This window comes from Ceratotherium simum, chromosome 26 (assembly GCF_057802395.1).
Source record: "Ceratotherium simum simum isolate JZ-2026a chromosome 26, ASM5780239v1, whole genome shotgun sequence".
NCBI classification, from domain to species: domain Eukaryota; kingdom Metazoa; phylum Chordata; class Mammalia; order Perissodactyla; family Rhinocerotidae; genus Ceratotherium; species Ceratotherium simum.
In genome coordinates this window covers 35,149,381-35,162,873 of record NC_141925.1, presented here as the reverse complement: position 1 = coordinate 35,162,873, position 13,493 = coordinate 35,149,381, and the positions used below count along the sequence as shown (strand labels likewise).

The 13,493-nt window shown below is 41.4% G+C and overlaps 1 protein-coding gene across 2 annotated transcripts in view; it reads right to left on the bottom strand.

Moving 5' to 3' along the window:
- The window catches only part of SDK1 (sidekick cell adhesion molecule 1), a 917,991-nt gene that overhangs the window by 215,980 nt on the left and 688,518 nt on the right, over positions 1-13,493 (bottom strand). For both annotated transcript variants that reach the window (XM_087417496.1, XM_087417497.1), the window contains one exon: positions 9,184-9,320. In XM_087417496.1, coding sequence (XP_087273622.1) covers positions 9,184-9,320 — 137 coding nt within the window. The remainder of the gene's footprint in view (positions 1-9,183; positions 9,321-13,493) is intronic.

Sequence of the window (13,493 nt, the reverse complement as noted above, 5' to 3'; positions counted from 1 at the left end):
AAAGCTGGCAGTTTTCGATCTTCGCAAATGTACTGGAAGCTTTTTCCAATAAAAAAGGGCATTACCATTTTCTCAATTAAAGGTAACTGAGGAAGGGAAATACTTTTTCGAAGAAAATTTTCTTAATTGTCAAGAGGACCATTGTTATGATGAATACCTAATGTCTGTATAGCAGTTTGCAGTCTGGAAGCGCTTTCACATCTGTAACCTCATGAAGCCTCTTGGGGAGGAGATCTTATCTCTCCTCTTACAGACAAGGACACCAAGACTCAGGAAGTATAAATAACCTCTCCCCAACCTTACAAGTTGTCACTTCCTGGACTTGTTGATGGATTGAACATCACTAGAAGCAGAGCAGCAGGGCCTCTAGTGTCTCCTCATGAGACACTAGAGACATGCAGCAGAAAGTACCCACGACACTCAGGAAGTACTGACACTCACACATACACAATTCAAGGAAACACACAACCAAAAGCTCGATGCAAATTCATTCTAGTCTCTGGGCAATAAAGAAGGTGCAGCAACCAGTTAAATGACACCATGAGGAAGCAATCTAGGACTTGGGACATTCTATAGAACAATGCTCTGGCTTCTGCACCAGGCAAGGACGGGGGAAGGTAGGTGGGGGCTCTTGACAATGACGAGACATAGGAGACAAAACAACCAACACCACGGATGGACCTTGTTTGGATCCTGATTCAAATGAATCAGCTGTGAAAAGTCATTTTTTACAAAATAATTAGGGACATTTAAACGTGGACTGAGTATAAGATGATATTAAGGATTACCATTAGTTTTGTTAGGTGTGATGTCCTTTTTCTGAGCTGTTTACTGAATCACTTAAGGATGAAATAAAACAATATCTGAGATTTTCTTTAAAATACTCTAGCAAAAAAAAAAGTGAGGAATCAATGAAACAAATATGGTGAAATGTTAATGGTTATTGAAACTGAATACATCAATACTCCATACCTTTGTGTATATTTAGAACTTTTCATAATAAAAAGTTTTTAGCAAGTGACTATTTTGTCACAACATTGCCAGCATTGAGCATTATTACTCTCTTAAATTGTACATTTGGTAAATGAAAAATGTGACCTCACTGATGCTTTACTTGTATTTTTTATATGAATGAGAATGAACATTCTCTCACTAAAACAACAGCTTCTCGGGGTCGGCCTGGCAGCGTAGCAGTCAAGTGCACGTGCTCCGCTGCGGTGGCCCAGGGTTCGGATCCCAGGCGCGCACTGACGCCCCGCTTGTCAAGCCATGCTGTGGCGGCGTCCCACATAAAGTGGAGGGAAATGGGCATGGATATTACCCCAGGGTCAGTCTTCCTCAGCAAAAAAAGAAAGATTGGTGACAGATGTTAGCTCAGGGCTAATCTTCCTCACAAAAAACAAAAAATACAACTTCCTCAGGTAATGGAGGAAGTTAAGTGGCAGAATTAAGATGCAGATTTATTATTTTTCTAATTCACTTCCACCGCTGTTTGGGCTACCACAGTCTGCACTTTGTGTCTCCTGAAATATAAGCATCAGGTTATAATAATAATGGCTGCCCACTTAAATAGCCACCCAGAAAACAAACTCCTTTAGAATCTATTTTATCCACTGTTAGATCGTCAGCATCTAGAATAGTGTCCGACATACAGTAGGAACTCAATAAATACTTGTTCAATGAGAGCCCCCACTACGCCCTAGGCACTGTAATGGCTTTATATGTACATATTCAACCTTCACAATAACCCTGAGGCAGACATGATTATCCTCATTTTCATATGAGAAAAGAAGGCACAGAGGGATTGAGTCAAGGATTACAGGCTGATCTTTCCACCTTGGTAGAAACTCCAGATAAGTGCAATTTTGTTTTTTTGACTTCTTATTAGTAGTCATAATTAGTATTAAAGCTAGAAAGTGAAAGGCTTGGTCACAGAGATGATCTGGAAGTGGAGATATTCTCTTGGATCAACGCCTTCGAGGGTCTCAGCAACGTCACACTCATCAGAGACGCTCTTTCCCCACAGCAGGCTGTCTGTCTAGACACTGAGTGTGGGTGCTCTGGTTTCTTAGGATGATCCACACTCAAGACAGGTGCCACTAAGAGTCTAACCCCAGGCACAAATTAAGCTGAATTTCCCATATTCATCTACACGAAGTTCAAGAATAGGCAAAACTAATCTATGGAGATGGAAGTCGGAAAAGCGCTTGCCTTTGAAGGAAGAAGACTGACTGAAGACACAAGGGAGCTTTCTGACATGTTAAAAATGTTTGTATCTTGTTTGAGGTGTGAGCTACATGGTGTATATATATTTGTCAAAACTCACTTGAGATCTTTGCATTTCATTATATGCAAATTATATCTCAATAAACAACAAAAAAATCAATATCATACATAACAGTAAAATCCTCGTAGACATTCCACTTAGATCAGAGAATAAACAACAACAAGAGACACTACTCTGCTAATTATTTTTTTAAATCATTCTGACCAACCCAGTAAGATATAAAAAACAAAAAGAAAACAATAAATTTCTATTATTTGGAGAAGGTATGATTGTCTACCTTGAAAACTAAGAGGATCAACTGAAAAATCATTAGAATAATAAGAGAATATGGCAAGTGGCTAAGTGGAGAACAAATACCTCAACATCAATAGCTTTCCTATAGTCCAACAATAAATAATTAGTTAGAAGATGAAATGGAAAGAAAATCCTAATCACAGTTACAATAAGACAAAATCTGAGGACGACTTTAATAAAAAAGTATAGAACCTACAGGTATAAACCTGCAAACTTCACTAAACAATATAAAAAAACAGCTGAAGAAATGGAGAAGCATATTATTTTCTGAATGGAAAGACAGAATTACCAAGAAGTCAGTTCTTGTAAAACTTATCACAGGTTTAATATCATTAAAAAGTCAATGGGACTATTTTTGAAACCTAACAAAATAATTCCAATTATTTTTCTGGAGGTGACAAGAACTAACAAAATTCTGAAAAGATGAAGGGACTTGCTTTATCAGTTATTAAAACACATTTTGGAACTAAAACAATTAAAATATTATAAAAGTGGCAGAAAAGCAGATGATCAATCAATGGATCCAAATAAACCCCAAACAGATTTTTATATAAACAGTTCCCTTTAATATATGAAAAAGGAAATATTCATAAATAAAAGATTATTCAATAAATGTTATTGGGAAAATGGGGGTCATTTGGAAATTTGGAAAGTGGTCATTTAGTTATTTGGCAAAAATAAAAAGTCATGTGTCAGAACGCTTACATCTAAAGTCCAGGTACTAAAGAGTTAATGTATTACAAATTAATGTATTAAAATGCAATGTATTTTTAATGTATTAAAAATTAAAGCTTTAAAAACAAAATGAAAACTTATAAGAATATGTATTTTATGCTTGACAGTGTTGAAATATCCAAACATAAAAGTAATGAAAGAAATTATAAAGTAAAATATCAATAGATTTAACTACATAAAAAATCAAACATTTCTGGATGTCACAAAGCAATACACAAAAATTAAGGGTAAAAACCAAATTCAAAAAATACTTGTCACAAACGACAGAAAAAACCCTAAGGCCTTGATAGAAAGAAAAATAGGGGAAAGGAAGTTGACAGATCATCACAGAGAAAGTACAAAAAGCCAGCCAACTCGGAAAAATGTGTTCAACAGCACCAGTAATCAAAGAAATACAAAATAAAACAACTCTAAGACCTGAGCAGAAACTCAGAAACAAATCTTCTGAATGAAAACATAGAGGAATATCTTTGCAAACCTGGAGTAGGAAAAGTTAATGAGTTTCCTTCCCAGATATTTTCATTAGTGTTGGTGTCCTGCCTTTGCGGGTTGCCCTAACAGCTTAGTTTGCCTGTTGGGTAATTCAGCACTGCTGCCTGGAATGCCAGAGCAGGAGACTGGAGACAGCGCCTCCCAGAGAGGGAGACCTGGGACAGTGTCCCCTGGGGAGGAGACAGGGAACAGGGCCTCCCAGAGGAGGAGATTCAGGACAGAGATTCCTAGAGGAGGAGACTGAGGACAGCACATAGAGGAGGTGCTACAAAGGAGCTGACCAAAGACCTAAGGGCAGGAATGAGGAGAGAATTCACAGACAGCTGAGCAGAGGTGCAGTGGCACTGGATATCTGGTGTGCTCAGGGAACTGCAGGCAACGCCTTGTTGCTGAAGCATGAAAAGCAAAGCAATGAGTGGCTGGAGATAAATCTGGAGAGGCAGGCGGCGGTCAGGTGATACATGACACTATATACCATGCTAATAAGTCTAGAATCTGTTCTTTAAGTGGCGGTCAGGTGATAAATGACACTATATACCATGCTAATAAGTCTAGAATCTGTTCTTTAAGCAATGAGAATTTCTATATAGGAAGGAATTAGGGCTAGTGTTCTGGTTAGAAGATAGGCTAGGGACTAGTCTCCAGGCTATGTTTGAAGCACAAGCACACTCTGGAGGAGCCAGAGGTGATACAGGGGAACCCGAGCCCCAGGCTCACTGCCAGCCCGCTGGGCGCCTTCGAGCAGGGGAGGGCGTTCGCTTAGTCAGATGTGCACTTTAGAGAGCTCCCACTGGTGGCTTGATGGAGGGTGGATTTGAGGAAGCCAAATGGATGGATTAGTGTGATGAGGGACACGGGTTGCAGAATGGCAATGAATTAGATAAGAAATTTATGAGGTAAAACCAATAGAATTTATTGATTAATTTGTTGCAGATGGGGAATGGTGAGGAGTCAAGAATGACTTCTGTGATTCTAACTTGGAAGAGGGGCAACTTTGGGGGGGAAGATGATGGGTCCTATTTTGACAGTTTGAGTTTGATGAACTCATGGGCATCTAGGTGTAGATGTCTAGAGCCATTTGGTCCATGAATTTGAGGCTCAGGGGAGAGGTCTAGATTGGAAATATGTATCAGGGACTTGCAGCATGTGGACGAAGGTGAACCACAGGTGCACATGAGATCACTATGGAAAGCATGTAGGATGAGAAGACCAGTGGCCTGAGCAAGAAAAATCAAGGAATACCAACATTTTAGGGGCAGGATTGGAAATGAAGACTCCAGATGAGTCAGAGAAAGTGGTCCAAGAGATAAAAGAATAAGAGGTAAGAATGAAGAGGGAGACGGAAGTCAAGCCAAGGGAACAAAGAGTTCTGAGTGGAGGAGTGATCAAGACCATGGGATGTAGACACGTTCAGAAGGGTGATGACTGGCGTGTTCACTGGATCTGTCCTTTGGAGCAATGATGATATGGCTTCAGTAGAGAAGATCAGATGGAAAGAATGAGAGATAGGAGGCGGAGATAATCCTCCTTTGAGGCAGAAGGACCAGGAGAGAGGGACAGCTTGAAGACAGAGGGCAGAGAGGGATTAAGTGATGGAGCCAAGTCCTGGAGGAGGGACCAAGGACATGGGTGGAGGATTGGCTTTCAATACACAGGGATTGTAGTGATTATTTTTACTCTTTGTGCTTTAAGTAATTTCTAAAATTTTATTAGTGAGCATACATAATTTTAATAATAAAAAATTACAGTTATTTTATATTTTAATTAAATTTAAATACTTTAAGGTATAATGCAAAACCATAATGATGAGCACTCATATCTATTAAAAAACTAATAGTAGAACTAAATAGAATGACATATCCTGAACATTTTATGTAAGTGTGCTTGTTTCCTGCAAGTACTTATCCGGAGACACGTACTAAGGTTTAAAAAAAGTCAAGGGAAAAAAAGAGATAATTTTTCTAACTGTAAAAGACCACCATTATCTTATTTTAGCAGTGAAATGCCACAGTCCAACTCATGGAAAACACGCAAGGGCTCAGTCTGAGAATTAGATTGAGATGTAAGGATCGCCTCTCCCAGGTATCAGGGTTATCATGGGAACTTGTGGCAACTGTTGCATTAGATGAGTGTGTGCATTTCTAACTCTATATGAGGCCAATCCACTAGTGTTAAAGGATAAATTCTAAAAATGTGAAATCATGGCTTTCATCCAAATTACAATGACCATGGTGCTAAAGATTTTGGTTACCTTGCTAATTAACAAAAGACCCAGAGAGATCTTACAACTGCACCAAAAGAGAATTCAAACAACACAGACATATTAATAATCAGGAATGCTAAACTAGCCTTTACAATTTACAAATAGATGCAAAACTGATTAATATCTACAACACAACAACCGATTATTGCAATAATCATTTATGAGTAGGACACAATTTATTTGCATTTCTATGCACAAGAATTGTTTGCATTACTCTAAGTTTTCTACAATCTGCAGAGTTGTCAAATAGCTCAAAAACAGTGAAAAGTGCAGGCCCCTATAGAATCAGATGACCCTGAAGGCTGCTGGATGAGACACCCAGCGATCTATTTTCCTGTCCACTCCAAAGTCTTTCACACTTTTTTCTGGCAGTCTTCCCTCTTGTGATCATAATAGTCTCAAAGGAAGACTATTCTTGATCAAACTCAACAGACATTTTAGGGAGTGGACCAAATGCTTTTGCTATCCAACAGAATCTCAGCCTGTTTTTGGGTCCTCACTATCAAGCTGTCAAGAATCCTGCACTCTCTGAACACAGGCATCCCCAGGCAACCTTGCCCACCCCCTGACCTGACCCTCTGTGCTCCCAGCCCACCAGGCTTGCACCTTGAACCAGGCCTGAGGAGATGGCTGCCCCCTCTGAGTCCCTGGCTTACCAAAGAGGCATCGAGACAAGAGAATTATCAAATTTCACAGAGAGACAAACCATAGGATGCCTGCAGAGGGCCAAACCTACCCTCCAGAAAGGGTTTTGAATCTAGTTAATGCATGGAAAAGGCTCAGTTCACCTCCAGAGTTCTGCTCCCTAAAAGCTCTGAAGAGGCCCTTTTGTAATGGCTGGCACGCCATGAGGACAGGTGTGATGAAGTGCCTGCCTCCACCACCAAACCACGCCAGACTGGCCCCTGCAGGATCCACGGGTTCCAGGAGAATGGCATCCTAATTAGCCTGCCAGGAGGAGCTGGCTGCAGAGGGTGTCCCAAGTAGCTGGATGAATGGACTACTGGATGGAGTTATTTAGAATCGTCCACTTGCGCAGTGTTGAGTGTAGGCCAAACACAATTTCCATTTTAGTGTTCTTGCTGCAAAGCTGTTCTTTCTGATCATAATTAGCCAGCATGTTCAGCTGCTTCTTAAGGGCACTGGTTCCTAATAAAAATACAACCCAGATCACTGGCCCAGATGACAGTCTGGTCTTCCTGTCTGCTGTGGCAGGAAGACATGCAACTAATAAACCCATAGCAGTACGGAGCGTTTCAGCAGAGGCCACAGACTTATTTTGTATGGTTGAAATCAAGATCAGCTCAGAGATAACCATCTTATATACTCTAGATTCTTTGTGTAATAATAATACTTTGAGCAATAATAATAATAGTGTAGAATATTCTAGATTCTTCTACATCAGAGGCTCTGAAGGAAAAACAGCTGGGAATCTCAGCCAGCTCCAGATAGATCCATTTAGGAGAGACAGAGGCGAATGAGGGACTAACGATGTTCTTAGTCACTTTCTCAGTGAAATGCAGCAAGTGAACACCTAACGAGTTATCCACCATGTACCAGGCACTCTGTTGGCCATCACAGGTACAAAGAGCATTAACACATGGACCCTGCCCGCCCTTCAGGGGTTCATGGTCTTGCAGAAAGACATGTATTTAGACTAGTAATAAATACTCAAGGGGAACTATATATTATGGTATAGGCTTAAGTAGTGAAAGGTTAAATTGAGCTGGTGTGCTGGAGAGCTTCTTTGAGGAGGTACTGGGTAATCATGAAGAATAACAATCCAGACCTGGGAGCATTCCAGGCCAGGGCGCAGGCTCTGAGGTGGGAAGTTTGGCCCATCAGGGAGCCACCATGAAATGGTGTGGTTGGCACGTGCCGAGCAAAGAGCAGAGTGGCCTGGGGTAGGGTGAGGCTGCACAGGGACCAGGAGGTTGGGTTTGTTCTAAGCCCTACAGAGTTTATACAGGGGAGGATGTGGTCCAGTTATATTTTAAGAAGATCAATATTTCTGCTTGTGTAAGAACAGTTTGGAAGAGAACAAAAGTTGAAGCAGGGGACCAGTTAGAGGCTGTTGCAATTGTCCTAGTGAGAGGTAATGGTGGTCTGGAAAGGTGGAGAGAGGGGAGCAAATTCCAGCTATGTCCTGAAACACAACTGATAGGACTGCTGATGTGGTGGATGTGGGCCTGGGGTCGGGAGAGGGAAAAAGGAACCGAGGGCTGTTCCTGGGCTTCTGACTTGAGTAACATAGAAGTCCTTGAGGATGCTGACATTGAGGTTAGAATGGCTGCAGTAATGAGTTGAGAACAGAGTTAGAGTTAAAAAAAAGTCCAAAGACACAGTTTGAAGAATTGAAGTTGAAGGTGTCTATGAGACAACCAGATAGAGATGTCAAGTAATTGGGCTCCACATAGGATCCTGGAGGTCTGTATAAAAATGTTAAAGATCAAGATATCTTTTCAAGGAAAAGACACCCCGTGAAATCACAGGGATGCATGGGATTTCCTTGGAAGAGATTCTAGGAGAGCAGAGAGGAGTGACCAGGTGAAGTCAGAGAAGAGGAGGGAAGAATGGCAAGTGGGGTTGGAGGAAAGCCAAGAAGGAGCATGTTTGATGAAGGATGGTGCTAAGCACCGCTAAGAGGTCGAGGAAGGTGAGGAAAGAAAGGGCCCACGGAATACTCAGCATGGTCTGCACCAGAGAAAACATCCGGATGTTAACTATTGTTGTGGTTGTTGTTGACTCTCAAATCAGCCCCAAGTGGAGGCTTTGTTAACTTATTTCAAAGTTTGCCCTGGGGACGATGCTAAACCAGGTACCCTTGCAGAGCAGCCCTGTGTGCAGGGCCACCCTGGCGGCCTCTGCCCCAAATCCAGGCTCTCAGGGGAGGCCCTCCAACTATTCCTTCTCATCCGTCCCCCTCTCAGGCTCCATGTCACCTTTTACCTTTCCTAAAAGCAGAGCTGTGTTTTTCATTTGAAACTCTGTAAAGCATCATAACATTCTACTAATTGTTTTGGGTCTGAGCCACAAGTAAAGGTTAAGGGACTTAAGAACACAAGAGAAATCTGATTATTGTCCATGGCGACAACTTGGCTTTGCTACTTACTGTTTTCGGACAGCTCCACAATGTAATAAAGAACTGGGCTGTTTCCATCAAAGGGGCGAACCCAAGAGAGCATCACGGTGTGACTATGGGAAGAATTCAGGCTGGCCAGGAGGTTCTGAGGCGAATGAGGCAGTTCACTTGGATACAAAGGAACAAAAAGAAAAAAACACACATCAGGATTGATGGTTAGCCTGGTTCCTACGTTGCACAGTCCTGGTGTGTAATGTTTTGAAAATGAAGAACATAAACTGTGCCCCAAACACAAATACTAACTATCCCCCTAAGAAGAAATACCATTCACAATGTTGTTTGTTTTCCAAACATAATTTGGTTTAATCCTTCTGGTAGGTATGAAACCACTAATGACTCTGTAACTTAAATTGGGTGGGGAGAGCCAATTTTTACACAGTATATTATTTAATTGAGAAAACCTGGTCAACATTTGTCTTTACAACTAGAAGCTGTTAATGGAAATGCAGTAAGCCATATAAGCCAGAAAAGGCCTGGGAACTACGATTTAACATGCAAGTTTCCAACACTAGCCATTTGGAGCTACCAGCCAAAGGCCCATCCGTTTTCTCAAAGTGGCTGCCTCATTACCAACAGCATGAGGTTAGATCGTCATTCTGTCTTCTGTCGGGTAATGGGGATTTGGGAGAAGCACTGGAAGGGAGGTGTGGTGAAGACAGTAATTAAAACCTTAGGGAAATAGTAAATAACATATCAGCAAGGCTATAAAATGTAAACACAACTGAAGCAAATTCCAAAAAGAAGTGAGTAATTGAGAACGTCTTTACTAGAATTTACTGGCGACGAAGCTTCAAAATCCAACAGCATGGTTTCTCCCACCGAGGAGTCTGCAACCTTACAATCCTAAGCTGCCCAAGTGCTGTATTTAACCCTTCCCCTCATGAATGTGGCAGCAGGACTCTGTTTTGCGGCTTTTAGGGACAGCCTTTCCTTCTATAAACTTTCTAAGTCAGCGCTAGGAGAAGGGGATGCGGGTGTGACTCGTTTCACCCCCTAACTAGTTTGTGATCTCTCTTAACATCAATTACTGCTGACCCACATAGTTCAGCACAAAACTCATAATTATACATGATATTTTTAATTTAAAAAATGTACTTGTTACACTTGGAAATTTATTAAACTGTTACGTGCTTGCAGTTATCTAAGAAACACAGCTTTCTCTAACCCATGCACACCATTAATAAACAAACCAATATTTCTAATGTGGACCGTGACTTTAAATTAGTACAATAAAGAATGAACTTGAGCCTGAAATGTTGTCTTGTTTTCTCTTTAATTGTGAATTAAGTTTTAAATCAGAAAAGGAGCTGATATTTCTTTTTGAGTTCTCCAATAACCAAATCTCCCTTACATTTCCAATCAAGACCAATATGAAGAAAATGCCAGGACAAAAATATCTAATCTACTTCTCCCAAACCCCTACTCCTAATCTTTTTCTAAGAGTTGGCATGGTCTGAAACCAAACTAAAGTTGTTGAAACAGTCTTGCCTGAAGACAAACGAAGAATAAGCTTGGATAAATATATTCAAATAAGACTGTGGTATAATAGTTTGCTTAGTCTTTGTCCCAGGTGGGGTCCTGGGATGGAACTTCTAAATCCTTAGAATTTCCTGAGTGATAGGACTGTCTTTGCTATTCATGGTGGGTCCCTCAGACCACACCGAAGTTTATGCAGATGAGGTCACTCATGGTGGACCCCTACATAGTTCCAGGAGGGGGGCTGTCCATGCAGGAAAGATCAAACATGTGATTAGAGGGTTGGGGCTTTGAGCTGGTGATATCAGCCCGACCTTCTGACCTCCTGAGAGTAGAAGGGAGGGGCTAGAGATTGAATGCAATCACGTGGCCAATGATGCAATCAATCATGTCTATGTAATGAAACCTCAATAAAAATTCTGGACACCAAGCTCAGGTGAGCTCCCTGGTTGTAATCAGACTGGTAAGTGCCAGGAGAGTGATGCATCCTGAGCACACAGAAGCTTTGTGTTTGGACCCTCCCAGACCTTTCCCTATGCCTCGCTTCATTCGTCTGGTCCTGATTTTTATCCTTTATAATAAAACTGTAATCATAAGCAGAGCACTTCACTGAGTTCTGTGAATCATTCTAGGGAATTATTGAACCTGACAGGGTAGTAGGAAGCCCTAAATTTTAGTGAGCTGGTCGGAAGCACGGGTGGCCTGGGAGCCCTGGAGCTTGCAGCTGGTGCCTAAAGTGAAGACAGTTTCATTGGAGTCAGTGCCCTTCACCTGTGGGGTCTGTGCTAACTCCAGGTAGTCACTGTCAGAATTGCATTGTAAAGACAGAAGATTTTCTGACATGACAAACGTTAACTTAGAAGGATGGCAGGGCTAGTCGGAGTTCCGGGCCATTTGAGCAAATCCCCCCATTCAGATGTTAGTTCACAAAGTCCTTGGAATATGCTTCTGCACAGTCCATCTGTCCATCCCTTAGGGCTTGCCGACTTTTACTCAGGTAGATTCTAGTAAGAGTGCTTCTGATTTCTCTACTCCTAGCAGATCATAAGCAACCAAAAAGAAGGCCATAGGGCCTTCTAGAAGTCGGCAGGCTGAACAGCAAAAATGGTAGCCAAGAGCCTGAGACAGAGGAATTAAAAAAAAAAGGACTTTAAAAAAAGATTGAAAAAAAATGACTTAGGAACTTAAAAGGCAAAGAAGCCTTGAGACATTTAGTGCAGGAACTAAGACCTACGAGCCCAGAGGTGCCCAAGGACATCACCGTCCAGGATGCATCTAGAAGTGAGCCTTCATCCATGCTGCCCAACAAAGTCCACTTCATTGGCTCATAGCACACCCACGATGATGGCTCAATGCAAAATGTGATTTTTACACATATCACAGGACTCAGAGTCGGAAGGAAATTTAGATTTTTCCCTAGTTCCAGCCTCTACCCTATATGAAAATCTCCTCTATAATATCTCTTGTGTTCAATACTATCTGTTTTGCAATGCAAAGAAGCTTTTAATATACATTAGAAACATAAAGTATTTCTTTAAATGAAAAGTTTTGGTTATCTGGAAAATTAAGCTCTGTGAAATACTTGACTAACCCATCAATAACCGATAAATGGGGCTTTAATATATTCTGAATCAATTCCAGGGAACCCTATCTAATAGGAATAGATTGTGTCTCGGCATTTCTCTGCCAACTTTGAGAGGAGATAAACGATCAGCAGAGTGACTCACAGACAGCGACATGCAGACAGGGTGACAAATGAAAGAGATCTGAGAGAACAATGGAAATGAAGCCCAGTGCTGAGTCATTTCGTAATTTAAAGAGAATGGGGTAAGAAATCACCATCAAGCAGATTACACCACAATAATATCAGAAATTAACAACAACAACAAAACCCAGACTGTATGGGAAGGAGATTAAGCGAGGTGTGTTTGAGAAAAACAACTCTGAAAAAGACTCAGGAGAAAGCAATTGGTAAAATTGTGGCTGTAGGGGGAATTGCTCTGGCAGAGGAGGATCAGATAAGTCTTTTTCTATATAAAAAACATCGCCTCTTTAAGGCACAATGATGACTTGGCCAAACCTATCTTCTCTGACTTCACTCTAAGGATGAAGATGATGGGGGCCTGATAACTCCTGAGAAATGGTATTAAATTGTTCACTCCTTATTATGGCTTTGTCAGAAGTAGTTTTCATTGAAAGAAACCTCTCCCGCTGTCTCAAGGTCTGAGTCTCAAGTTGGCTCTGTAAATTAGGTTTTCCCTGTACTCTAGGCTCTTAAGAATTAGTCTCTGATCTCAGAAGGAAAGATGCAAGCTAATTGGGTCTTTAAACGATTAACAATTAATCAATACATAAAGCCTCAGAAGCCTGGTCCCTCTGGTGTGCTCAATACAGCAAGAGGCTTTGGGGGATGAGATCCTCCCAGAACCACTCCTTCCCTCATGGCACCAGCAAACTAGCAAGAAAGACACAACTATCACAACTGGTGACCAGCCTAACGATAACCTGTGTATTGTACATTTACAAGACACCTCATGGGACCATCTGGAATTGCAGAAGCCTCTCTTCTCGGGGAGGGGATGAAGGCAGACCTCTCATAAATTAGTCCTCCTCAGTGGTACCAAACACGCAAACCCAATTCAACCTAGTAAGTGGAGTGAGGCTTCCTCAGATGATCATTGGGCACCTACTATGCAGCTGGCACTGTTCTAGGCCTTGGGGGCTCAGCAGCCAAGAGACATACCTAGTGTGTCAGAAGGTCAGAGAGTGTGGTCAAAAATAAAGTAGGGTAAAAGAGAGCATTA